The sequence below is a fragment of the Prionailurus bengalensis genome, chromosome B2 (genome assembly GCF_016509475.1).
Source record: "Prionailurus bengalensis isolate Pbe53 chromosome B2, Fcat_Pben_1.1_paternal_pri, whole genome shotgun sequence".
NCBI classification, from domain to species: domain Eukaryota; kingdom Metazoa; phylum Chordata; class Mammalia; order Carnivora; family Felidae; genus Prionailurus; species Prionailurus bengalensis.
Window position 1 is genome coordinate 122,859,006 of NC_057349.1, and position 27,951 is coordinate 122,886,956.

Here is a 27,951-nt window from a genome sequence, read left to right on the forward strand (position 1 = left end):
CTTATTCATTTTTCCTTTGTTTAATAAGCATTTATTGAGCAGCTGCTGTGTACCTTGGAAAGACCCGAGTATCATGCTTACACACATTAATGAGAAGTGGCTCTTGTCCTTAGGAAGCTCTAAGGAGAAAGAGAAGCCAAATGTGATGAACGTTAGGATTGGGTGCTACACAGAGGAGGGGCACCCAAGGCAAAATGGGGGAGGGGGATGTGATCTGAGAGAGTTTTCGCCAGGAGGAGAAATTTGAACTGAGTCTTAAAGCATAGCTACGAATTAGCCACACGGGAAGGCGGGTAGGAATAGCCCAGCCCTGGGAAAGGGGGGAATGGCACCATGTTTGCAGAAGACCAGTAAATTGGTGAGGTAGGTATAGTAACCCAGGCAGGTAATAAAGCTGAAGAATTAGGCAAAGTCAGATAAGGAGAAGCCCTCTGTTTCATTCTGAGAGCAATATAAAACCATTGAAGAGTTTTAAACATAGCAGTGAGAGTCATAATTTCAGGAAAATTAATGTAGCCTGTTTGTAAGGGATGGACTATAGGGGAACACACATGGGAAGAGAGAGAGAGAGAGAGTCACCAAATATATGTGACCAATGTGCCTTAGACAAGAAAAGGATACTTAAACTAAAGTGTATTGAAGAAAGCACCCAATGGGATAAATTCAATAAATAGTAGGAGGTAAAATTTCCAGGATCTGATAACCAGTTGGACAAATGGAAGAGAGCTAGAATGGCTTCAGGAACAACTGAATGATTAGAAAATAAAATAGTCTTACAAGATTTGTGGGTTTTTTTTTTGGGGGGGGGGCGGTTAGTATCAGAACATCTACTAACATTCTGAAGAGCACTTTTGGGCTTTTCTCTGCATATCACAACTGATTCTCTTTGTCCTAGAATGCTTTGCCTCTCAGATCAGTATTCTTTCTAGACTTCAATGACTCTCTCAAAAACAAACAAGCAAAGAAATCTAAGGCATCATTTGGTTTGTGGAATATTTTGAATTTTGGCATCAACCTCAATAGAGGTAGACTCTCTCTTCAAAATGCTCTTTATCCCATTTTTATTTGCATATTTATGTATTTGTTTGATTGTTTACTTACATATAAATATCATCATCATACATTAGAGCAGTGGTTCTCAAACTGTAGCATGGATAAGAATAATGTGGCAAGTTTGTTAAACTCGTTTCCTGGGCTTTAATCCCAGAGATTATGATTCTGCAGTTAGCCCATGGATCTACATTTCTAGGAATTTTATAGTTGCTGCCAATATTGCTGGTCTGAGGATGATACTCTGAGACCCCCTAATTTATAGTTTTGAGAGAATAACTCTGATTTGTGGAGCAATGCAAGGTTCTTTCCTGTGTCCTGAAGTATCCACAACATAGAATTGACGTCAATGGGAATTACACAGGCCACAAAGGTGTCACACTGAGCTCTTAAGTGTTTGTGACCAACCCCTCATCACTAGCTCTTGCCTCCTGTTTTTCAGCTGCATTTCCCATTGGGCATTGCTGTTGCTATTGGTCTGTAAGTTGCTGCAGTTACGGCTCTTGATGATGTCAAACAGTCCCAGCTGGAGAGAGTGGAGAAATGGGAGCAAACTTTCCTCTGTCTGAACTTCTTTTATCCTATCTGAACTTAAAAGTCAAAGACTAATAACCTGATCACCTAATCACCTGGAGAAGGTGGCGAGATTTGCCAAATATTACCAGACACTGGAAAGTCTGTGATGTCAGCTCAGAGACAGTCATGCAGTTAGCCTGGATCACAAAAAAGATAAATGGGTAAGAACCTGTCTTACTATAGCATTGTGAATTTAACGGCTTGCTAGTTGTCTTGGCTATGAATTCGTTTTCTTGTGAATGGTTTCAAATTGTGTATCTCTCCTAGGCAGAATGAGCCTCTTCTGTCTATTTATGATATTAGGGAGTTTTTCTGGTCTTTGCCTTCAGCTATATATTTTTAAGTCTCAGGTACAGAAAAATCAAACCAGAAATTATTGAGTAATTCAGGTATCAAGTGAAGAGAGGCAATGAGAGTAGGAATAAGGGACAAATGTAAAGGATATTGTAAAGCAAATGGTAAAATACTTGGCTTCTCCAACAAGGACTATATGGGATGAGGAGAGATGGTTGAAATTAACTCCCAGGTTTCCAACTCTTTTGACCAGGAGGATAGCGTCAGTGACATAAATATGGAGATTAAAGGGGGATTCCTTTAGGTAAAAATGGTGAGTTCTGTTTTGGACATCCAGGTGACTGTGGGGCAGCCAAGTAGAAGGGTTTTGAAAAAGTTGGAAATCTAGAACTGGAGTTCAGACGAGAGCAGTAGCTTGGGGGATAGCATTGGAACACCCCTCCTTAGAAGTGAAAACTGAAGCCCTGTCAATAATGACTTCACTGAGAGAACATCCATGAAGGAACGAACGGTCAGAGGACTGAGGACTGAATCCGAACAGTCCTTCCAGAAAGGTTCCAAATAAGTTCTTCTTGGATTTGATAGCGTCATGTATTTTCATTCAGTTAGTGTTTTGGTTAAAATGTAAATAGTATTTCTGTAATATGGTTTGGGTTACCAGTAAAGAAATGCCCCATGTGCCTGCGGGTGTGCACATATCCACTTGTGTATGTCTACCTATATAGAAAATATGGCTTAATCTGCACGGTATAGAGGTTGAATTGGGGAGCATAATAGACTTAATAAAAGACATAATAAAATAGTCTGAAATGTCATGCTAACTACTATGAAAATGGCTGTAACTTTTCTCCCTTTTTTCCATATCATTCATGCCACATGATACTGATGTGGGGATACTTTCCAGCCACATTTGAAAAACCTCCCCTGAAGTTGCAAACCCAATGGTTTGGAAGGGAGATTTCAAATAACTCAAAATATACAGTGTAAACAAACTGGCCTTTTAGTATGAAGTGTACTAAATTAAAGAAACCAGATGCTTTGGTTGGCTTGGAACAGCTGGATTATGATTGGCTCTCCTTCACTAACCATTTTCTTTGGAGCCTCTTCACCTCCTGGTCCTTCCCCCTCCTCGCCCTCTTCCCCTTACTTTCTCCCTCCTCCCCCAGCCCTCCTGCTCTTTCTGATTTTTGTTTTTAGGCAGCCATAAGCTCATCAAATACAGGAGGCATATCTCCCAGATATCAAATGGTTTCTGAAAATAGAGTTGTTAATTTAAATTGTTTGCCTGTACTCATAAAAACTTGCTTACTGGAAACCTGGTGTGTCTGAAATACACCTTCAATCATACTTCTTAATGTGAAGGGCTTTTTTATGTAACAATTTTATTTGACTTGAAAATTAAACGTTAAAATATTTCTCTTTCAATGCTACCAACTGGGACATTTTATAGAGTCTCTAGGAAATCACTTAGGTCCATAAATCTCCAAGTTATTTATCCATATAAAATCATGAAGTCTCACAACCCTCTGAGAAAGGAATCCAGACCCAAATATCCCAGTTCATTAAAAGTTAGATGAACTGATGAAATTGAGTGGCTTTCCCTGACACAGGAGTTTTTACTGGTCAAATCTACCCTATCCCAAATCATTGATGCCATGGGAAATTATTTAGCTAATTTGGATTGAAGTCTACTTTCGTATGAAATATCTATAGAACTGTACCAGAAATGTATTTTCAACTTGAACTGTAGGGATAAGATCCCAAGAAAGGGAATGACGGAAAGAAAAGGATAGGGGAGAAAACTTTCACACAGCCTGAAAGATAAACACTTTTGCTTCAATGGGTTTTTTGTTATTTTTGAAAGCAGACTATTTTTTGGAGAAGTTTTAGGTTCACAGCAAAATTGATCAGAAAGCACTGAAAGTTCCCATGTAACCCATCACCCCCCAACCCTCAGCCTTACCCACTATTGACGTCTTGCACAAGGGTGGTACGTTTGTTATAATGAATGAACTTATATTCACAAATCATTATCATCCAAAGTCTATGGTTTACATTGGAGTTTTACTCTTGGTGGTGTACATTCATTCTACGGGTTTTGACAAATGTAAAGTAACATGTATTGTTCATCGTTATAAGCCTCAATGATTAATATGCCTTATAATTGGGGGCAATTTCATGTTTCTGTGACTTAAGATAAACACCAATAATCTCTGTCAGAAGGCTTAATTATGGCTTAGCCATAAAGGTGGTCATGAAAGACTTTGTAAGTATAAAGTGTTCTATTAAGTATTAGATATAAAAAGCAATTGCCAAACACTTCTTCACAACTGTGAATCATATTGTATCTCAACTGGATATGGAAATTTTGTTGTAGGCCAGGGCATCTAAAGTGCACAAATATCTATGTTCTTCCTTTAAAGAGAAATTTTTGTGGTGCTTTAGTAAATCAAAGCCTACCGATGACACTGGTTCCAGACAGTTGGGGGGGGTGGAGGTGGTAATTTTATTTCATTTCAAGGAAGTAGAAAGAACACTCCAGAAATTCTCCATGACCTCTTTTTTTCTCCAAAATACCCATCACCACTACCCTTTCCCTCCACCCTTCTTTCTCTTTTGGGGCTCAGCTCTGAGCCAATGGCCGACCACAATGGCTTCATTCTGCAGGAGCACTGGGTGTAATGAGCAGGGCACGTCCTGGAGGTGATAGTTCCAGTGTTTTTCCCACCTTAGTTGAGCTTGGCAATAAATCTTTTCAAAAATGCAGCATTAGGGGGCACCTGGGTGGTTCAGTCAGTTAAGTGTCTGACTCTTGGTTTCAGCTCAGGTCATGATATCACGGTTCATGGGTTTAAGTCCCGCATCAGGCTCTGCACTGACAAGGCGGAGCCTGCTTGGGATTCTCTCACTCTCCCCATTTCTGCCCCTTCTCTCTCTTTCTCTCTCTCTCTCTCAAAATAAATAAGCATTAAAATTGTTTTTAATTTAAAACATGCAGTGTTGTATTAGACATTTTCAGGGGGTCATATCATATTAGATACATTTTAGAGGATCTTAAAGCAGTAAGTAATGCATCAGAGATATGGGACCTTTTTGTTAGCTAGCCTTTCATTTCACGGTCTGACTTGGCTTCCCAGTTTTGAAACAGGAAAAGGAAAACAAGCCCGCCACGCTCCGCGGCTACATCACTCACTTCTCAGAAGCAGGAGAAAAAAGAATTATTCTTTTTGCAGAAACTACACATACAAAGAATGAGTCGGGAAATTATTTTCTGTGTCTTCACTCTGCATACTTGTGGTAGAAGTGCTGTCCTGGTACTAGTCTGTTTTGATATCTGTGGGGATTTGCAAAAAAAGCAAAGACAAAAGCTTCTGTGCCGGTAGCCCAGTTTGTCTTGTTTCTGTCATGCACCAGCAGGCTGGGTGTTCAGAGAAACGGCTCCGTGCCTGACTGACTTTGAGTAGGTGGCATCAGTTCACATCCCCAGGCAGATATGGAAATCTTGACTTTCATCAATGTAGGATGCTCACTCTCCAGAGGATGCAGGGCTAAAAGCAAAGAATTGAGGCAAAATAGCAAACAGAAAAGTCAATACTGAAAAGTAAAAGGAATTTCTGAAGCTCTCACCCTTTTCCCAGGACAGCTCCGCTTGTAACATGGGAAGTGATTGCAAGGCGTCGTATTTACTGTCGTGTCTTTGCTCCACTTTAACCCCTGGCCTCACCGTACTCCACCTCACTGGGCGACACTGAGATGACAGTGTGACTGAGCTGCAGAGGCCACACTGCAGACTTCAGCGTACTTTATAATTCATGCCACTTTGGGGTGATTATTAAGCTCTGAGCTTTGTTAGGTTTTTTTTTTGGATTGCTCATCCCCACAATGCTTGCCCATAATACCCTTAGTATCGCTTCGTTGCTAGCATTTGCCGCCTCCTGCTAGGCTGTGATTGCTTCTTTCATACATGGGTGTTTTTAGCATTTGCCCATCAGGTAGCTGTTCTGCAGCAACTAACAGGCCCCACGGAAATGCATCTCTGTCCAAAGAGAACTTTCCCTATTATTTTGTTTTCTGTGTATGGATTGCGTCTCTGGGTAACTGGGGTTATGACGTGCAGGGAACATTTTGTACTCTGCACCGATTCTGAATATTCTGTACCTTTCTTTTGCACAACTCCTACCTTAGTATTCCCTTCCATGTCCACCATGATGCTACTTACACTTTCGTGCTCTAATTCTTTTTTTTTAATGGCTTTGAAATATTCCCCTATGCCATCTGCTTTCATCCTTCTCTCCCTCTCCCTCTTTTATTCCACTTTGACCCTGTCTTGAAGCTTTTCCAAAAGGGACGTATCAGAATACTGGTACACGCGGGAATCCGGTTTGTCTTTTCCCGACCGACACCTCCAAGATAATTTACAAAAACATTGACACCAAGGTTGACTACGAGTGCATTTCAACCCAGAGTGAATTTTGGCTGCATCTCCTAGAATGTAAAAAGCGTAAAAAAGGAAAGTCCTGTTATGGGAGACACTCGGCAAGAGTTTGAGAACGTGGGCGACTGAAGCTGTGTGCACACAGCGCCAAGGCAGAGGGCGCAGCCGCTTCGGAAGAATATTGAGAAGCCAGATGTTCTTCCCATGGGCATGGAATGTGCCAATCACCATCCAGACCGCAGGAAGCCTCAGCCAGATTCTGGGGGAAGGAGTGCCTTCACACGCCAACTAGGAAAGGGCTTTGTTGTTTCTAGGTGTCAAAATTATACCTGCGTTTCCTTATGGACCCTTCTGTCTGTAAGCACCCATTCACCCGTTGTAGGTGGAATGAGAAAGAAAGCATACTGAGGACAGAAAGATCTTTCTCTTCCATCTTACGTCATCGTAACAAATAATTTTATGGATTGTGATCATAGAGTAGCTGGGCATCTTACGTTGATCAATGGTGCGGGCATAAACAAACACAAATCACTTGTAGAGGGTGACTTAAGCTACTGTGCCAAATGCGTCAGTCCATTTTCCCAGGCTCACTATCGGAGAACCAGAAATGTGGGCTCCCAAAAACTAGTACTTCAAAATTTCCTTAAGAAGCTTTTTCATCTCTAAGCAGAAAGAGAAAAAACATTTTCTTCTAAGTTTGTTTACCATCAAGGAGGAAGAACAAGACACATTTCCCTCCCACCTGCCAAATTTATTCTGACTTGGAATTTAAGTCAATTCCATAAAAATGAGGCCCAGTTAACTTTCACTTTGGCTATACGTAAACAGTTTTCTGAGGTCTGAAGCATTAACTTAGACAAGCAAGCAGAAAGCGGTAACTTCACGTCCCCACTTTTCAATACGTGTGAGGCATGCAAAATTTCCTATTGGACAGCAAAGGGAAGCAAAAAAGAATCTTTCTTGTGGATATAGTTCCATACTTTGAGGAATATATACATGTACATATTTCCAGCTTGAGAGCAATTTGTTCTCATATGTGAGTTTAGAGATTGTAATGCAATATAGATAGGTAGCAAGCAGAGTTATCTTCCACCACTGAAACTGGTGAGTCTTTTGCTCTGAGAACTGTCCCAGAAATTTAAATAAATAAATAAATAAGCAAGTGGCTTAACTTCCCATAATTTCAAAAAGTCAGTCCTGGTGGCAGAAAGTCTTTTCTGTAAATCACATAAGGAAGAGTGGACAATCGGGGGGAATTCTGTGGGGCGATCCATCCCATTGCTGGTATACCGGTGCCCGGAAGACCTGAAGTTCAATGTTACTCTCAAACCAAGCAAGTGGACTGCTATAGAGAATTTCTGAAAATTGGACAGAAGAGAGAGAAGACAGATGGAAATGGATATAGTAAGACTAAGTGCACCAGTCTAAGTGCACTAGACTAAGTACACTAGTAAGATGTGTACTAATGTGCTGTACACGTATTACACGTGTTGTAACATGTTATGCCGAGGGGAGAGAGGAGAGACTACTCTATAACATGGGAGCCAAGCAGAGTGACCTTTAGGGGGATATTATGGACAACTTCTCTTGGTATTAAGAGAGAAAACGAGAGATTGATTCAAAATTCGCCAACACTAACTGAGGTTGTGCTGTATCTGTCATACCCTACTGGGTGTCCCTGACTCAAGGAGAGCATAAGCTATGTGAGGAGAAAAGGCAGGGACACATTAAAAGTTTTCAAATAACAATGCAAGATGTCACAACCACAAATAACATAAGGCAAAACAAGATTAAAAGCCAGGTGAACAGAAGACCACAGATTATATGATTCCATTTATACAAAATGTCCAAAATAGGGAAATCTATAGAGATAGGAAGGAAACCAGTGGCTGTTGGCCAAGGAGAATAGAATGGGGGCCTAGGAAGGTGATATCTAAAAGGCATGGGGTTTCTTTCTGAGGTGATGAAAATATTCTAATGTTGACTATGGTGATGGTCGCACCTTTCTGTGAATATACTAAAAATCATTGAATTACACACTTGAAAGTGGTGAATTATGTGGTATGTAAGTTATCTTAATAAAGCCAGTATTTTAAAAATGTAAGATAATGAAATATATGGAAAAAGAAAAGCTGGGGCGCCTGGGTGGCGCAGTCGGTTGAGCGTCCCACTTCAGCCAGGTCACGATCTCGCGGTCCGTGAGTTCGAGCCCCGCGTCAGGCTCTGGGCTGATGGCTCGGAGCCTGGAGCCTGTTTCCGATTCTGTGTCTCCCTCTCTCTCTGCCCCTCCCCCGTTCATGCTCTGTCTCTCTCTGTCCCAAAAATAAAATAAAACGTTAAAAAAAAAAAATTAAAAAAAAAAAGAAAAGAAAAGAAAAGAAAAGCTAAGTAAAAGGAAGGAGCAGTTAAGTTCTCCGAGGAGCGGGGTCTTCCTTCTCAGTCTCCCCACCCCCAGTCTGTACTTCTTTACCAGCTACTCATAGGGAACAAAACAGAGGGAGCACTGAAATACTCTTGCTCACCTAGAAACAGTGAGACGCAGGTAAAAGTCTTCAGAAAACATGGGCTTGTAGCCCACTTAAATGCGAGGCTCAATGGGGCCCCAATTCAAGCCGGGGAGAACTATGAGCATGTGATGATTATCAACTTCTCCCCCAGACAAAAGGGCTTTAGCTCACAACAACACAAACCCTTGGATTAAAAAAAAAAAAAAAAAAAGTAGGCATTCAAACTCTCTGAGGCCCTCTCATAAATAACAAAAAAGATTGGCACCAGGTAGGTCTTACCAGAGTCTACAGCATTTACAGAGTTCTTCTATTTGAATTTATTTCAAGCAGTCAATAAATAAATGGTTCCATGCTATTAAAAATGGAGAAAAGAGAAGACTACAAACATGTGCTCTACCTCCTGCAATTTGGTCCATTTCCCCGGCTCCCTTCGCAGAGAAAGATGTAATTGTTCACTTGATGACCCTGGTACCTAGCATATTTTCTTTGGGGCCATCTTTTGAATATTATTTTTGTGTAAAGCCAAGTAAATGAATGGGGAAGTTGAAAAACATAATCAGAATGTTGTATTGACACTGTTGTAGATTTTCCGAATACCGAAAAACAAGAAATGAATGGAAACGAATTTGCCAAAGTGAACATATTATGCATCTTTATATAGGGCATCGTCCCAAATGGGAAAAAAGTACCCTTGGATAAAACAAAATGACAAAATATTTATTGAATATTTTAAATTTATGACATACATTTGTCATATTTAGGCAGAAGGCTTACCCTCCGGGACATAAACTCTAAACATTTACTTTTTTGCGTGTATCTTTTTCTCTCTTCCTTATTTTTATCTCTAGTGCTCAGAAGGCACTTCTGGCTATTTGGTAGGAGCTACAAATATTCTGCCCAGGCACAGGCATATAATTCCCCTAGATTCATCTCTCTTTCCAAAATGTCTATCTTGGTGATATATACAGTGATTGCTAGTGATTTGTGTAGGTCCTCTGAGATAGTCTAAGACACTAAATGAAACTTTTAAACTAATTCAAAGCGTTCTATATTAACATTAACCTTGAATGACCCAGCAATGACTGTTCTTTTGTACCACAAGTGATGCCATTAAGGATAACATCCTTCCATTAACAGGGTAGCATGGATCCCTTGACACAGCTATGAGAAAGGCTGATCATGTGTAGAGCATCAAAGTTTGGAGGGGGAAAAAAAAGCTATGCTGAAAATTTTAGAAAAGACCCAGAAGTAAATGCTCAATAAAATTGGTGATGAGTTATTACTAAAAGTGTACTACAAACCTAAAATTCCTCATTTAAGAATTTGGAGAATATCTGCCTCTAGCTGAAGGGATTATAAAGATATTAGATGGCTTCATAGATGCTATATAATAAAGTCAGATTTTGTACCATTAGCTGTATTTTTTTCCAGAACTTGAATTGCAACGTCTATATATTCAACAATATGAAATATATATATTTAAAATATATATTTTTAAAATATATATTATATTAATTTAAATATTTAAATATTTAAATATATATTTAAATTATATATAATTTAAATATATATATATATATATATATTTGGCCCTGCAACCACTACACACTACAGGATGTGTTCCTGGGCTCGGGCCTCAAACTCAGTGGGCCAATGGCCAATCAGCCCTGATGGCCCCCTGTTTCCTTGGTATCCACAGGCTGGCACCATGGCCCATGTTATAAAGCACATGAGAAGCAGCTGAAACATACCTATACTTTAATGTGCTCTTAATCTTGTCAGTAAATATTTTTCAGACATAGTCCATTGTATTATTCTGTTATACTTTTGCTTTGAGAGTACAGATTGTTGTTGACAAAGTCCTTCCTCTGCTCTGACTGCCCAATTCAAGAACAAATGTGCCCATTACCCTTCTGAGGCTGAACCAGGGCATACACAGAGTGCTCTAATTTTTGCTCAACAGCCAAGCTTCTCATTGCAGGGCCAAGAGTCTTTGTCTCCCATTCCTCCACTCCAACCCCACCCCAAGTTTTCTTTGACCAAGCAACCCACTCTGCCATCTGTTTCTCCATTTGCTGCTCTGACCCTTCTTTTTGCCAGTCTATGAATTCGTACTCTACATTTTCACTACCTTTTTCTTTATCTTTTCAAGATGTTCTACAAGTCTATTTGTTCCACAAAGCGTCTCCTAGCTCACCAGAGCAGCGATAATATATTCCTCCAACTGAAGTGCCCAATTCCAATAAGACGCAATTCAGAAATACCTAAAGATGAGGTATATTATAAATATTTGCTTTCTGTACTATTTGCTTTTGCCTCGTATCTTATCTCTACTTTGCTGAACAACTGTACTTTGGGGTATCTCCTTTCACATGTGCGTTCAGTTACAGAATGGGATATTTATCTGTTTTCAACAGTGTCTCCCCCCATTGAAGTCTCTGGGAATCTTTGTAAAAATCCTGTGCCCAGACTCACTCCAGACCAATTAAATCAGAATATCTGATTGAGAACAGCTGCTCTTAGATAGTTGTAAAACAGAGGAGAATGTTAGTCTAATTTTCCCCTCGCATCCTGGGATAAGGAGGGAAAATCCTGACCAGTTTGAAACTATAATGGAAAAAAAAAAATAAGAGAAAATGTTCTGTTGAATCATATGATGAGAAGGCTATAGGTGAGCAAGAGCTTATCTCTCTTCTGGTCACTCCCATGTCAGTCCAGAGAAATAACAGCATTTACTCTAAATGATGGTCCCCTTCTTCTACTTTAAGTTTCCATGACCCATACACCACTCTACCCAACTTGCCCTGATGATGAGTGGTAAGATTCTAAAGATTGATTCCATGATCCTAATGAAGTATGCTGACCTCAAGAAACATGTATTCTAATACATCAAACTTATGATGAGCTATGTTTGAAGTTTCTTTCCAGGTAGTGTTGTCTTAATTGTATAGATCAGAGTTTCCTGGTCAAGGGGTCGTGAACAGGTTTCTAATGTTCTGAGACATTGGTCCCCCTCAGCCGGTAGGGTGGCCAGGCAATTCTAGTCTGAGACTCTGGGCTTGCACAACCAGATACATTTAACCCAGTAGGAATCAAATGTTATTTTCTGTGTTTTATGAACTGAAAAAGTAGGGAAGTCTTGGAGAAATACAGACAGTAGAATCTTCAGTGGCTGAAATACTAAGCAATACAGAGCACCAAGTTTGTACTCAGTATTAAAAATTATATACTGTGTTTGCGCAGTATATATCCATCCATCAGTTACAATTACACTTGTAAGGGTAAAGCCATAAACAGCAAAATATCAGATTTGAAAAACTAAACAAATGGTGCTAAAAGAAATTGTCCCCCTGGTATCATCACCTGGCAGCATAAAAAGTCATTTTCATTATATGATATCGCTCATAGTTATAGTAATCTCGTATTTAATAATACATGAGTATAATAGACTCACAATTGGTACTCAATCAATAGAATCTGATCGAGAATGAATTTATTTGTTTGTTTCTTTGTCATCTCCAAAAAAAAAAATATTTCAATATATTTGGATCAGTTTTTTGATTCTAGTTCTCAAATTCAAATAGATTAAAGTTGTGTAATTAGGTTTGGACATGTAGAACTGCTTTTCTTGGTTTAATTGTCAAAAGAGGAAAGTGGTGGAGTGCAATTCACAGAAAAAGGAATTCTGATAACCGTTAGGGTTTAATTTCAAAAAGTGAGATGTGTATGTTGCCATCAAAATTGGATCTGTGACCATATAAGGACGGAAAACTCTAAAAGACAGATTTATTATAATCCATATCCATTCAGTGAATTCAGACATTGTTTTCCTAATAATGGCTAAGACAAACTCTCAAACTTTGGAGTTGGTAGATAAGAAACATAGAAATCATTTTATACTGAGATCACAAAATACTCAGTTAAGAATAGAGAGGTTTACCTAGAGAAGCCAAATGAAGGTGCACAGAAAGTTCTCTGATGAATCCAAATATTTTAAAGATATTAATGACATGCATAAAAGGCAGAGAAAGCTTCATCTAAACAAAGGCAAACATAAATGTGTGACACAAATCATGAAGAAAGAGGATTTTACAAGGATTTATAAAAATGTTTTTTAAAGAACAAGAATGAAACAGTACCAGTCCATGGCCTAGGATATGGCAAAACATTAAGAACAGACGTCTAAGACAAAGTAGTAAAAGCTCAGGGTCTTTTTTTTTTTTCTTCTTGTCAAAAAGAATTAATTCAAACTAAAAAAAAAAAGGAACAGCTTTGTTTTTAAAAAGGTTCAGTGGGGAGGGTTGAAACGGAAGCCCAAGAAAGTCAAAACAAGCAAACAAACAGAAACGATGGCCATTTGGCAAAATGTCAGGTTTCAGAGTCTAATGAATTATAATCCCACCTATTTGCAGATATATTTGCTAAACTGTCAGTAATCTTCATGGAAGCATGGAGGATAGAAGCATGTTGGAAAGTGAGTAAAAGGCAAAAGTTGTCTCAATTTTATTCAGTTGAAAGAGAAAATACCAAATGGCCTCTGTTTATAAAGTACCCCCATTTCAGTTTGGTCTCCAGGTTGAGTTATGATGGCCCCGTAACCACACAGGAGGAGGATGCCCAGAGCAGATCAGCAGAGGTTGATACAGGGATATCACGAGTTAGTTGAGTTCCAGTCACACAAGTGGGACTTTCTGGGACTGCTTCTACAGTAGCCAATGTTTCTGGTTTTTCTATTTTATCTGCTTCCTGACTAGTCCTTACTCCAAGTAAATATCCTGCAAGGTCTTTCTTCCAAGAGTGTATCTTGCAAAGATCAGTTCCACTAACTTTACAGATAAAATGCTCCAAAATATCTCTCTCCTTAAAATACATGTATTTGTATCTTATACGTTTATAAAATTGATAGGCAACTTGTGTGAATGAAGTAGCCACATGGCCAGGTGCCGTGATCCATTTTCTGTGAAGCCAGGAAAATATTTACTGTGGTTTAGCACCCTCATATAGAGAGGCCCTGCACACTTAGGCCCCGAGAGAACACCTACACCGGCCCCCTCCTCTGAGTGATAAAATCATAAGGCAGGGAAGACAGGGAGAAGGAACGCACACAGTGACAGGCCTTGGTGACTGACTGGATTTGCCATAACTAGGACACTGGACAGGACTCGGGTTATAAGAAAAGATAGCACATTCATTTTGGGATCTGCTTAATATGTAAATCTCCCCCAATAGCCTATTCTCAACAGAGCAGCAAGTGCGATCCTTTAAAAACATTACATCATGTCTCCCTCATAGTAAACCTCTGTGTCTCCGTGTCTCTCTGAGTCCTTAGCCTCTCTACCACTCCCCTCCAAGCCCAGCTTCTCCTGGCTTGTCACTTCTCTGCCCTTATCTCTCCCTCTGCTTCAGTATGCTGGCCTCCTGGCTGTTTCTAGTACATGCCAAGCGTGTTCCTTGCTGTCTTGTGCTTGCTGTTCCCTGAACCTGAACTGCTCCTCCCAGATGGTCTCCTGGTTCTTCCCACGTTTCATTCAAGTCTTTGCTCCAAGTCACCTCAGAGCAGCCTTCTTAGACCCTCCTGTATTTAAAGTGCAGCCCACACCCACCCACCCAGACCTCCCAGCACTCCCTCTTCTCTTCCCTTCCCTGCTTTATTTCGCTCCACGGCACCTATATCACATCTCTATAGGCAATTTATTTGTTGATTTTGCCTGTTGTCTGTCTCTTCCCAGTAGAATCTGAGCCCCATGAGAGCCGATGTGTTTTGTCTGTTTTGCTCACTGCTATATCCTCCGGCTCTATAACAGGGCCTGTTCAAAACATTCAAAAAGATTTTTTAATTGAATTATTTTGAGTATAGTTGACACACAATGTTAAACTAATTTCAGGTGTACAACATAGTGATTCAAGATCTCTATACATTATGCCATGCTCACCACAAGTGTTGTTACCATCTGTCCCCATACAACACTGGTACAATACCATTGACTATATTCCCTGTGCTGTGACTTTTATTCTTGTAACTTATTCACTCTGTAACTGGAAGGCTTTATCCCCCATTTCCCTTCACCCATTTTGTCCATTCCCCCACCCCCTTCCCCTCTGGCAACCATCAGTTTGTTCTCTGTATTTATGGGTCTGGTTCTGATTTTTTTGTTTGTTTGTTTATTCATGTTTTGTGTTCTAGATTCCACATGTGAGTGAAATCATATGGTATTTTCTCAGTCTAGTTTATTTCACTTAGCATAATACCTTCTAGGTCCATCCCTGTTGTCCCAAATGACAAGATCTCATCTTTTTTTTAAGGCTGATCAATATTCCTCAGACATATTTTTGAGAAAGAAAGAAATAATTATCCAGCTGGTCTAGAGATCCCAAAATAAATTAGAACCAGAGGTGTAGGTTTAGTTATACAGGACAAGAATTGAATGGGCAATGGTACTTGATAAGGGAAGCCAGCTAAGATTTTGAGCTCAGTATTACACACACACACACACACACACACACACACACACAAGCTCCATGTAGAGCAAATATATAGCCAAGTATTTTCCTCAAAACAGTCATCTTAGAAGACACTTGAAAAGTATGTTTTGTGTCCAAATGTGTTTGGGAAATGCTGTGTGATCTCACCTTCTTGGATATTCACAGTAGACATCAATATATTGAAAGATCTGAAAAATCTTGCACGTATTAGTGGGGGTTTTCCAGGGTTCTCCTGACTAATACAGATTTTGGTACCAAGGGTGGTTCTAGAGGAACAGAATCTTAAGGATGAGTTTTGTGAGTTGACTCTAGGTTTTCTGGAATTGGATCTCTAATTAGATTTAAAGATGCTAATTAATCTCTTCCCAGTAATAAAGAAAGCCTTAGAAATCCATGTTGTGATGTGGCAATAGAGATATGAAAGATATCAACCTTGGATACTCCTAATCAAACACTTATAAGAGACAAGTTTCTGGGTAACCATATATAAGATTCCTTTGAACATTTTTGTTGAACTAATGAGTATAATGAGATTGGCTGGTTGTTCCTAGTGTTGCTGGACAAAATGGAGAAAGAAAAAGCGAGTTAAGGGATTCATATTTCCAGCTCAAGCACTACATAAACGACCTACAAGCTACTATCTCTGTTCTGACTTTTCTTTCCTATAGCTCTGTTCTGACTTTTCTTTCCTATAGCTCTAGATCTGAGATTCCTGAAAAACAAGCCCAGAATCTCATCATGCTAGTGGCTGAATTGCAACATAAGCTGATTCCCAATATCTCAGGGTGTCTACTATTAAAAGTGAGGACTTTGATTGGGAAGGAATGGAATCTTGGTCATTGGAATGGGGACATATGGAAAGCCCTGGACAAAGCTGGTGACACCGAACCCCTAAATTCTGATGACTTTCTTTGCCCATAGAAGCAGCCTCTTCACCCTGTCATAACAAAATACTATAGACTGGGTGCCTTAAACAACAGAAATTTGCTTTCTCCCAGTTCTGAAATCTAGAAGTCCAAGATTGAAGTGTCAGCATGTTTGGTTTCTTCTGAGGCCTTCTCACTGGTTTGCAGATGGCCACCTTCCTGATGCATCTCACATGGTCTTTCTTCTATACTCATCAGATTAGATTAGGGCCCACTCTAACACCCTTGTGTTAACTTAATCCCTAATTTAAAGGTCCTATCTCCAAATATAGCCACATTCTGAGGTACTGAGCATTAGGGTTTCAGTATACGCTTGGGAGGCAGGCACAGTTTAGCCTATAACACTGCAATTTTGTAAAAGTTCAATTTTGTTAAAACTCCATGCTTCCCAAGAGCATTTGACTATAGCACTCTTAATTCACATGTTCAATTACATATCAGAGAGTAATGTTCCTGACTTTGAATATACTTTAACATTGACCCAGATGTATATAGCAATATCAATAATACTATTAAACAATAAAAGTATAATAATATAAAATAGAATTTACATAATGTCTTTTATATATATTTAATATTTAGCAACAACAATAATAATATTCTTAATAATAAAAGTTTATTACAAAGTAATTGACAGAGTGCTTTTATCCACATTATTTCATTTGATTTCTACCTTCTATGAAGAATACAGGGCAGATATTATTATCTTTACTTAATGGAACAAAATATTTCATAAAGCCTAGAATGGTTAAGGCTTAGTAAGGTCATAGAAGTAGTAAATAGTAAATTGATTTCTTTACTCTGTAATACAGCTTTTAAACACTATATAATACCCACCCTCCCATATACCATGGCTCTCACTTCAGATCAAGATGTGTTTGAACAGGGATCGTACCATATTAGGTAAGAGCACATGCTTTGGAGCCAGTCTTCACACTCACTGGTTTCAAATCTGCCTTCACACCCACTGGGCCATGTTATCATGGAAAAGTAATTTAATACCTCTCTGTCCTTCAGATATGCTGTTGATAACAGTACTTCTCTAGGAGAGTTATTCAGAGAATTAGTGAAGTCATAAAAAGTACTTCAAACATTTCCTAGCACATACTAAATGTTCAATACATGCTAATTATTACTATAGAAATAAAAGTTACTGGCTTTAATAGCAAAATAATATCCCATAACATGGATATAATATAATCAAGTTAATCGTTTTTCTATATAGTCCATGTTTGTCACCTGTTTCCCTTCTGAAAAAAAAAAAAGAACAAAAAATGAACAATATTTGAAGATTAAAAGAATCCTAAGTGCCATGTTGAATTAGAAGTGAATTAAGAACTTCCAAATACCTCCTAGCTCTGAGCAGACTTCAGCAGTGATTATGGTGGCCTGGTGGTCCTTCTGAGGTCAGCAGACTTGGTGTGGAAGTCTCTTAAGAGCAGGCTATCTCATGGGACTTTGAGTATTTCCTGCCCGTGATCAGCAACATCTTTTCTTGCAGTATTTTGGCAGGTTTGTCCTTGTTCCCGGCCAGATTCAGGAAGTTCAGAAGCACATGAAAACAAACAATACATTAAAACACTTCTCTCAAATTATTCAAAGTTCAAAAAAACAAGAAATTGTTCAGCAATATTGGGACTTGGCCATTATTTTATCTTATTAATTATATTTATTCTCAATTGATGTACCCATTCTTTTCTTCCCAACAAATACTTTTCTTGGCAGTGATTTGCATTAAACTTTTTTCCTGAAGTATATTTAAGCATAGGTAGTGATTAGCACGGTATCAATGTATTTTGCAAAACTATACAGGAATTTTCATAACTTGGACTATTTTGTCCTCTGTGCAATTTTCAAATTATACTTTGTTATTAATATCATTCTTAGTGACTATTATTGTTCTTACGATCAGCATGATTTTTTCCTAAAAATCTCTTCCCTTTATTTCAGTGATCATAGTTGGATGAATCACAAACCAACAATATAACATGCTGCTTTTCCAAATTTTACTTATCACTTAAGATCCGCCTAAATATCTGCTCCTTGATAAAAACCTTCCCAATTTCCCAACTCCACATGATGGAGTGGCTTCTATTTCTCACCATCATCACTCAACTAAATTCAATGGACTTTTTTCAATCATCATTTCACTTACTCTTTAAGCAAAATTTATCTGAAAACCATTCCCTCCCTCTTGAATAACTGTTCCATGACACAACAAGCTTCTGGATTTCCTCTTACCTCCATGGCTTCCCCTTCTCCCTTATAGACTCTGCCTCTAACAAGACACTAAATGTTATAGTTGCTCAAGGTTGGATGATAAGCCCCATTCACTTCTCACTTCACTTTCTGTGCAACTTCATACATGCCTATAGTTTAATTTGACTTATACATTTATATCTCCATCCCAGACATTCCCTCTGGGTGTCAGACTCATGTGTCTAGCTGCCTACTTGACATTTTTGCTTTGAAATCTCAGTAACTCATTCAATGTGACCAAAGTTGAGCACGTGAACTTCTCTCCCCAGATCTGGTCCTTCTGGAATTCCCTTTTTCTATGATAAATACAATCAGTCATCCAGTTATGCAAGCCTATCTAGGAATTATCCTCGATACTTCCCTCTCCCTCAGCCTTCATATGCTATTCCTCACCATGTGTCAATTCTACCTACTAAATATCTCTAAAATCTATTCATCTCTCTACCAGTACTACCACTCTGTTCCAAGATACCATCTTTTCTCACCTGGACTATTACAACGATCTGTTAACTTGCCATTCTTGTCCCTCCAATCCATTCTGCATATTGTGCCGAAGTTGTTTTTTTTCAATATGTAAATCTGATAACATCATCTTTCCCTTAAACTCATCCATGGCTTCCTAATTCTCTTGGAATAAAGTCAGACTCCTCAGTCTATCCTACAAAGTCCTGACACTTACCCAACCTCATTTTATACCATACACCACCATATCCACTTCGATCTTTTTGCTGTGATGCACTTGCTCTTATTAGGTTACCTCAGATATGCCATCTTCCTGCCATAGGACCTTTGAAAATGCATTTCTGTCTGCCTGGATTGCTGCACTCAGGGTGATCATGTAATGCGTGATTCGATCAGAATACTTCTGAGTGTGAAAGGGGCACTATTACTAATTATACCTGGCAAAACAACAGGTGTAAATAAAGATTTTTCCAGGGAAAATCAGGACATATGTTCACCTAAAATGATTTTGTGTTCATTCAACAGATCTCAGATTAAATGTCACCTCCTCAGGGAAGCTCAAAACAACCTTCCTGGCAAGGTGAAGTCCATTATAAGTTTATTAATACAATATAGGTCTCTTTTATTCCACTATCCAAAGTTGCAACTTTACATTTATGCACATAATTGTTCTTTGATGTCCCTTCCAGTAGACTAAACTCCATGAGGCCAAGACTCTTCCCAAGGTTCTATACTATTGTATTGCCTGCCAAAAACACTGTATCATAAATATCATATATATTAAATATAATTTATTGAATGAAGAACATAAAATAATGCCTCTTTAAGAACTTCCTTTTTTCTGTGATTGGCACAACCATCCAGTTATGCAATGCAGAAATCTAGGAATTATCCTTGACACCTTCCTTTCCCTCAGCCCCAGTATTCAGTTCTTCCTCATGTCCCTTTTCTCTGTAGCCTCCTCTCTCTCCTCTTTATCCCCTTCCTCTCTCTCTCCTCCCTATCTCTCCTGCTTTGTGTGTATATGTGTGTGTGTGTGTGTGTGTGTGCATTTATATATTTTTTTCAATTATACTTAATTTTTCAAATTATACTTAATTTAAATATACTTATCATGATATGCACTGAGTAATGTAGGCAATTGTTGAATCACTATATTTGCCACCTGAAACTAATATAAAATTACATGTTAACTAAACTGAAATTAATTTTTTTTAATTTAAAAATTATATTTAATTTAAATATTTTAAATTAAATATATTATTAAATATTTATCTTTAAATAATTATCTTTCAATTTTACCAACTGAAACATTTTATAAGATTGCTAGGAAACCACTTGAGGCCCAGAAATTTTCAAGTTACTTATCCACATAAAATCATAAAGCCTCACAATGTTTCTGAGAGAGGGATCCAAGCCCAAATATCCCAATGCTACTAACGGTTAGACTTCTTCTAGCATATACCATATTTGCTTATTTCTGTGACTCTCTTCTTTCTAGATGATTATCTGAGTGCCAAGATGGCATCCTATGGACCTTTGTATTTCCCTTTTCCTCCCCTACATTCTAACACTTTGTATAATGTTGTGAATGAGCATTTGTTGAAATGAACTGAATTGATCTGGGGTCTGCTCAGAGCCAACCTAGAGTTGGTCCCTTTACTTACTCACTTACTCAAAAGTTCTACTGACCTGCAAGATGCCTACATCTGCAGTGGGATCCATACTCCCTCTGGTCTAACCTGCACCACTGGGGCCTCATGGGTTCCCATGACATGGGCCACAGCATTCTTGTCATGGTGGGATTGCAATGCTCCCATGAAAAAGTACCAGGATAAACATTTGTCTTTCCCCAGGACATAGCTTTGGTACTCTCCTTTTTAACCCTAAACTACCCAGCACAGAGAAGAGAAAGAGCTCGGGAAATCAAAGGAAACCATAATAATGTCATGAGTGATTGCACTGGTCGCTGCTGTGGAGAATGGGGACGGTGGCCCTGTGCAGCAGTGGTTAGAGAGCAAGTGTTCCCGACGCCACTTGGCTTCTAATCCCAATTCAGTCACTTGTAAGCTCTTTGCGTTCCTCAGTACAAGGGGGATGAAACACACATCTCCCTCAGGCAGACTGTCATAAGGACTAAACCATCTTATACATGTAGAGTCCTTAAAACAGTCCCTGACTTAGAAATCCTCCTAAATGATAATGACTATCACAGGAGAGGGGAGGTGAGGGGGCAGAAATCTCAGAAGAACAGTAACAAAGAATAATAGTTACTATTTTTTGAGTGCCTACCATGTGCCAGGCATTATGAAGGGGTGGGGTGTGAGCAGGAGCAGAGATACCTACATTTATAACTATATAACACTTATTTAAAAACAATAAACTTTGCTTTGATGAGATTCTGGAAATGAAAAGCATTATCCCAGAAATAAGTGAATAATATGCAAGTTTACATCAGTGTTTTCATTACTTAAGGCAGACCCAGATCACATATTCCCTAAAATGACTCTGCAGATTATTCCCCTTAATCTTTATAAGAGGACATGTTCTTTGTGTTCTTTTAAGTTCTTTTACAGCTTCTTAGAATTCTCTTTAGGCATTTCTGCTGCTTCTTGTTCAATATCTTTTTTTTTTATTAGACTCCTGTGTTCCTGGTGATTGTAACTTTTTTTTTCCTCAACTTTTTTTTTCTTATTTTCCCTCTGTATAACCATCGAGCTGAAGAATGTCTAGTCTGAGTTGAAACCTACCTCACTTACTTTAGAAAATAAAGGCAGTGCTATTTATACATTCACCTTTGTAACATTCAAGTCCCAAAATGCACCTGTGTCATAAAGTATTTAATAAGTCTAAGCAAAAGTTGCAAGGTAGTATATATAGTATTGTCTGCAGACTCTAACTTGGTGAAATTTCTCCTTTCTCTTGATTTTGATATAGAGACCAAGGTTTTTAAAATGAAAAAAAAAGAAAGAACTTTTTTTTTTTTTCACATGCAAAGAAAACTTTATTTTGTTTCTTTTGCCAGAAGTGTGGTTTTGGCCAACTAACTCTGGTTTGTCTCTTTCCTACACACAAAGCCCTCTCAGCAACAGCCCAGAAATACACAATTAGTGCAACAGGTCAATAGACAAGAAGCCTCCTACTCAGCCAGATCAACACATAGCCCTTAGTAACTAGACAGGCCCAGGCTCACTCAAAAAAGTAAAGCAGAAGATTGAAGCCCCAAATGGGAAATTTGGTCTATCAGCCATCTTGGATCTCATGCAAGCTCATAGCACTCAGAACAATCATCTCTGCCTGAGTTATCTAAACTGGCTGCCTGTACTATCCCATAAATCTACGGAGTGATCAAATTGCACAACCTTCCTCCTCTTTGTTTGGCTAGATAAACATCTTAGAAGAAATAATTCACTTTGCTAATTGAGAGTAGTCATCTGAAATGTTCGAAGCCGCCAGCTGAGGCAGTGCACCCTGGCGAAAGCTCCTGTCTGAGATCTGGGGGTCTGGGTTCTGTCTGCCCTCATTTTGCAAGTTTACAGCAGTGACGTGAATTAGTAGTGTCTAAAGGAGCTCAAAGCAATAACTTTCACGAGAGCTTCTTCTCCCCACCATATTTGGGCCGCTCCATGGTTGCATCTTTCTGACGCTATCACCAGCTCATCTTCCTTGTTCATAGCGACACCCCTGCTATGAATCTCTCTCCGTGTTTCCTGCAGCTGTCATCATCACCTTCTTCATTTGTCTCAGATGCCATAGGAGCACAGTAGCCACTGCTCTGTTCCTTTCCGACCCCATTTCCCCACCCTGAAGTGACCTTGACTCCACAACCGGGGCCAGAGTCTGGTTCTCGTCATGTGGCCCATGTTTCAGCCACTGTAAGTTGTCATTGCTGTCAGAGTCTCCGCCATATTTGCCAGTTACATAAGAGGCCACATAATGTCTGCTCCCTAGCGCAAGCTTTTATTAAACAGAGACAGCCCGAGAGGCCAAGTGGGCAAGAGGTCCATCCCGGAACCACGTCCCCTGGGAGGGTGAGTGGCTGTCTCCGGGTCTTGGCTCCTGGAGCCACTCAGCTCAGCTCTCTGCCTGTGTTTGTAGCCTTAAATACCCGAGGACGACATGTTATGTTTTCGGCCTGAAGGGGCAAAAGAGAAGCAGCCCTTTCAAAATAAGAATTTCCCTGCTGTTTGTTTCATTTTGGAACACAATAAGGACAGGCTGAGGACACGACTCTGAGCTGTCAACACTTCCGACCCGGCTTCCACAGCACCTTTCGCTTGCCAGAAAAAAAAGTTGCTTAAGTGAAACAAGGGCCTAATGAATAGTCAAAATAATTGTTTAGCTTGGATATAAGGCCTTAGGTAAATAGATGATTGCCTGAGACCAGAGGCCAGAAAAAGCAGTTCAGCAGGACGCTACTTGTTCTGTTTTTCGGACATCAGCCCAGTGGCCTCTGCTCCTCCAGGGACGGTTGTTACTGAATTATTTCTCTCTTCCCACGAGCATATTGAAGCAATTTAGTATCAGAAGGGGCTAATAACAGCAGGGAGAATGAGAGAGAACTTTCTATATTGGAAATATATCCTTAAAACGTGAATATTACCTTATTCTCAAATAAATTGAATGCTCAGGATGTGGACTGTTTGGTTTGTTTGTATTTACCTTTCCGTGTTGAAATTTTCTAAAATGCTTTGGTAGCCCACTTACAATTGTCCTCCCTCCTGCCTTACTAGTACTTTAACATGATTTCATCCTTTTTAAACACTATTATTTACTACCCCTAAAAACCATCATTAGGTTTATGAGTAATCCACTTCCAAAACTATAATTGTAGTTATAGACAGAAGAAGCATTGAAAAGGAAGCTTTCAGGTATGGGTTTTGTAGTTTGTTGTTGTTGCTGTTGATTTGTTTTGTTCTGTTTGTTTATTTAAGTGTCTTTGCTATCAACTTTCTTCACTGTTTCTTTTTCCCCAAAATGGCATTACATCATGAAAATTCTATTTAATTAAGAGCTTGATTAAATTAGTTGCTATGTAATTTCAGTTCTACTGAATAATATTTTTAATAATTGCTTTCCATCTCTTACTTGAAAATAATAGATGCCTTGTTGATCCAGAACAGGATTTGGTTGTCTTACTCGTTCGGCTCATTTCCGCTGGACTGCTAGTCAAATAAACAACATCTATCTGATTGAATCCTGAACTCATCAAGGGGGTGGATTCCCCTCGTACTCAAGTTTCAGGAGTCATGATGAATATATATTTGGTTTATTGGCAAGTAGCAATCAAAGCATACATTGGGCCATAAAAAAGTGAATGCTTAGCTGTTTCTATGATTTTTTTATCCTGATGATATAGGATAAAGGTTGAGAACATGGGGTTTAAGAGCCAATTTCGAATTTGAATACAAACCCCACCCTTACTAATTCTGTGAGCTTGGACAAATTATCAAATTTCCACTGGTTTCAGTTTCCTCATCTGTAAAATGGTCTAATAATAACACCTACTTCGCTGGGTTGTTGGGTAGATGATATTCAATAATACATGTAAAATGCTTAGTACCGTGTAAGGTTTCAAGAAATTCTAACGCTCATGCTATTTTCATGCACCTTATAATTTCCTCACAACAACCCTGTGAGGGAGGCGAAGCTGCTGTAATTATGCCAATTAATTTAAATATTAGAAAACTGGACCTCAAAGTGGTTATTGAGTTGCCCACAGTCACCCAAGATGGTGAAATATTGATCCTGTCAGTAACAGGAATCTCTGAATTACTCACATATTGCCTTCCCTTTACCCAGCTTGCCTTGTGATGCTGTCTCCTCCATGTTTCCCTAAACCTAAAGCCCTGAATGATAATGGGCGTCCTCTGCCTTAGACTGTCAGATGGACAAAAGGAATAAATTTTGACAGAGGCTTTAAAACCTCTATTGAGGGGCGCCTGGGTGGCGCAGTCGGTTAAGCGTCCGACTTCAGCCAGGTCACGATCTCACGGTCCGTGAGTTCGAGCCCCGCGTCGGGCTCTGGGCTGATGGCTCAGAGCCTGGAGCCTGTTTCTGATTCTGTGTCTCCCTCCCTCTCTGCCCCTCCCCTGTTCATGCTCTGTCTCTCTCTGTCCCAAAAATAAAAATAAATGTTGAAAAAAAAAATTAAAAAAAAAAAAAAAAAAAACCTCTATTGATATTATACAGAAGTTTTCTGGGAAAATGGTACCCTTTGAACTACACAGTCAGGAGGGATGCTTTGCTAACCCTGAGAAAAAAAAGTACTAGTGGACAAGTGATTTCCAATTGGTGAGCCTGAAACCCCCTAGAGAAGCCCACAGGAATGACACAACGGGTCAACAAACCTAAAGCCTAGCCGGCTTCATAGACCGAATGAATACAGGCTTATCCATGCATAAGTTTTGAAGCATATGTCTATCTGATTATCATTTAGAAAATATAACTCATTTAGGCACTGCTGAATTTATTATATCATTTTGGCATGCTGTATTTTCCCAATGGCTGCTAAATTTCACCTGTCATGTGAGGGTCTGTGACTTTTTTTTAAACCATTATGTACAGACTCCTTAAGATTAGAAACCAATGTTATTGAGGAGAGAGCTCTGCCTATGAAGTTTAATAACCTAGATTTAAGGACCAGCCCTGGTAGTTATAAGTTAAAGCACCATAAACTCAGCCAGTCAGTTAAAGTCCATAGATATCTACTGAGTGCCTCTAAAGGGCCCGCCCGCACCCTGAGCTGGAGCTGGGTAGGTGAACAGCAGGCCTGAACTTTCTTCCTGAGCCTCCATTTTCTCACCTATAAAGTAAGTAGAATAATAGTGGCTCTCCTCACAAGGCTATTGTGAGCATCCAGTGAGATAAACAAGAAAATAAATACACTGTGATGTTTGTGAAAGTGCTTTGTGAACTCTTTAGAGTGCTGTAAACATGGAGTGTTCAAGACAAGCTGCTCAAGACAAGAAAACCCTTCAACTCTCCCTAGTGGATTTCCTATAACTGCTGGCCATCTACCCCCATGAACTTGCCAAATGCTAACAGCATTCCTTTCTTTGATCTCAGATGATATTCATATTTATAAAAATGCTTTTCCATCTCTTTCTTCCTCCTCCCCTTCTATTCCATAAATTGTAACATTCCTTAATATCAATATGACACTGTAATATCAGATTATACAAAGCATTAAATAAGGCACCAATATAAAATTCAAAGTACAGAATAACCCAGAGGCTCACAGCTTGCAGTTTGTAAGCCCAAACATACACAACGCCCATCTGTAAGGGATAGTTTAAACATTGCCAATGGCACTGGTTACAGCTGAAGGGGATCTCACTCAGACCCTGGTTAACTCCAGGGGGTAGGAATGGAGGAGAGATGACTGTCCCTTTTCTCTACTCATAGGCTAAGGCCTCACTGCCACCTCATGTCTGGGAAAAAGTGGTTTATGGGAGGGGACCCATTACTCGTGGAATTGAAACTTTCCCTGATTCAGTTCTTCCAGAAATATAGAAGATCTCATGTAGTTTTCTCTCTCCTCTAATTCCATATTTTATGTGCTAATTTGTACATTTTGTCTTTATATTTATTCTTGTCAACAGAAGACATTCACTTAGAGTCTGCTAAGTGCCATACAATACACAAAGCACTATGGAAAAATGCAAAACACATAATTAATATGCATGATCCTTTGCAGGAGTTTAGAAAGAAGTAAACCCAGCATTTATTGCAAGGCAGCAAGTGTTATTTTAGATTCTTCAACCCATGACACTGTGAACCACTGAGGTTTAGAGAAATCAATTTCCCAAAATCATACAGGTAGCAAGTGTCTGAGCCGAGATTGTCCTAGGTCTATTTCATCTTAAAGTACATGCTCTTTCCGTTCTGTTTCATTCCCTCCCTTGATCGGGAAGGCAGAAGACACAGCAAAAAGGAACGTGAATGCAGACATTAAAGAAAACCTGCAAATGAATAAGTTCTACAAGCTCCACTGACTATTTCGTGTACAAGGGTGGCAAGTGTCTGAAGTACCTGGAGCTGGGCTGGCCTTCATGGAGCAAATTCTAAAGCAGATCAATGATAAAGCCTGGGCAACAGGGCAGTGGACACTAGTCAGAGAACAATTGTGCTGGAACCAAGAGAAATAACACTGGGCAGTTAAACATTCTAACAAGAATAAAAGTTTTAATCCCAGAGCATCATTTGTTCTCCCAGATTCAGATGCCCCCTCTTTGTGGCCCTCAGACTATGGAAATCTTGTGAATTACTAAAATTTTCGCAGATCCATCTTCCAGGCAAATCTAAAAGACAGCAGAGTGCTGCTTCAGTTACTAGAGTACTGCTAAGTTCATTACACTTAACATTCATTAAATATCCCCTCTCACATAGCTCTCTCTTAAGCAAGGTAAGTGGAAATCATTTTCCTCCTGACATTTGGTTCCAGTGACATAAGTGAGTAAGAGGATTTACAGAGGAAAAGTGAATACACTTGGCAATGTTTTCAAACATTTGTTTGGATTTTCTGTTTTTTAGGAGATGTACGACTAAGGGGTCAGACGGGGGTTCCTGCTGAACGCCGCGGCTCCTACCCATTCATTGACTTCCGCCTACTTAACAGTGAGTAATCAAGTGTACCTGGAAAGGAACAAATGTTTTCTTAAAAAAAAAAAAAAAAATCTCACTTCCCTCTGAACTTCAAAACCCTCAGAGGTCTGCCTTCCTTCCTCCATGTCTCCCCTCCCAAATGGAACTTAACCCTTTGTCTTTAGATTTCCTCCCTAGTGAAGTGATTCTGGCACTGCCCTACCTCCCAGAGCTTTAGTGAGAATCAAATGAGATCATTTCAGCTTTCAGAATGTAAGTCTTAAAAACCGTGAAGCCCTATACAGGGAAACTTATTCCTTTCATCATCCAGCACATTCTTTCCACCTTCATCCAGAACTAGACCAGATGAGAT

General features: G+C 39.3%; 1 protein-coding gene across 3 annotated transcripts in view; it reads left to right on the top strand.

The window, feature by feature from the left end:
- Positions 1-27,951, top strand: part of PDE7B (phosphodiesterase 7B) — a 326,358-nt gene that overhangs the window by 221,410 nt on the left and 76,997 nt on the right. For all 3 annotated transcript variants that reach the window (XM_043593075.1, XM_043593076.1, XM_043593074.1), the window contains one exon: positions 27,528-27,611. In XM_043593075.1, the coding sequence (XP_043449010.1) occupies positions 27,528-27,611 (84 nt within the window). The remainder of the gene's footprint in view (positions 1-27,527; positions 27,612-27,951) is intronic.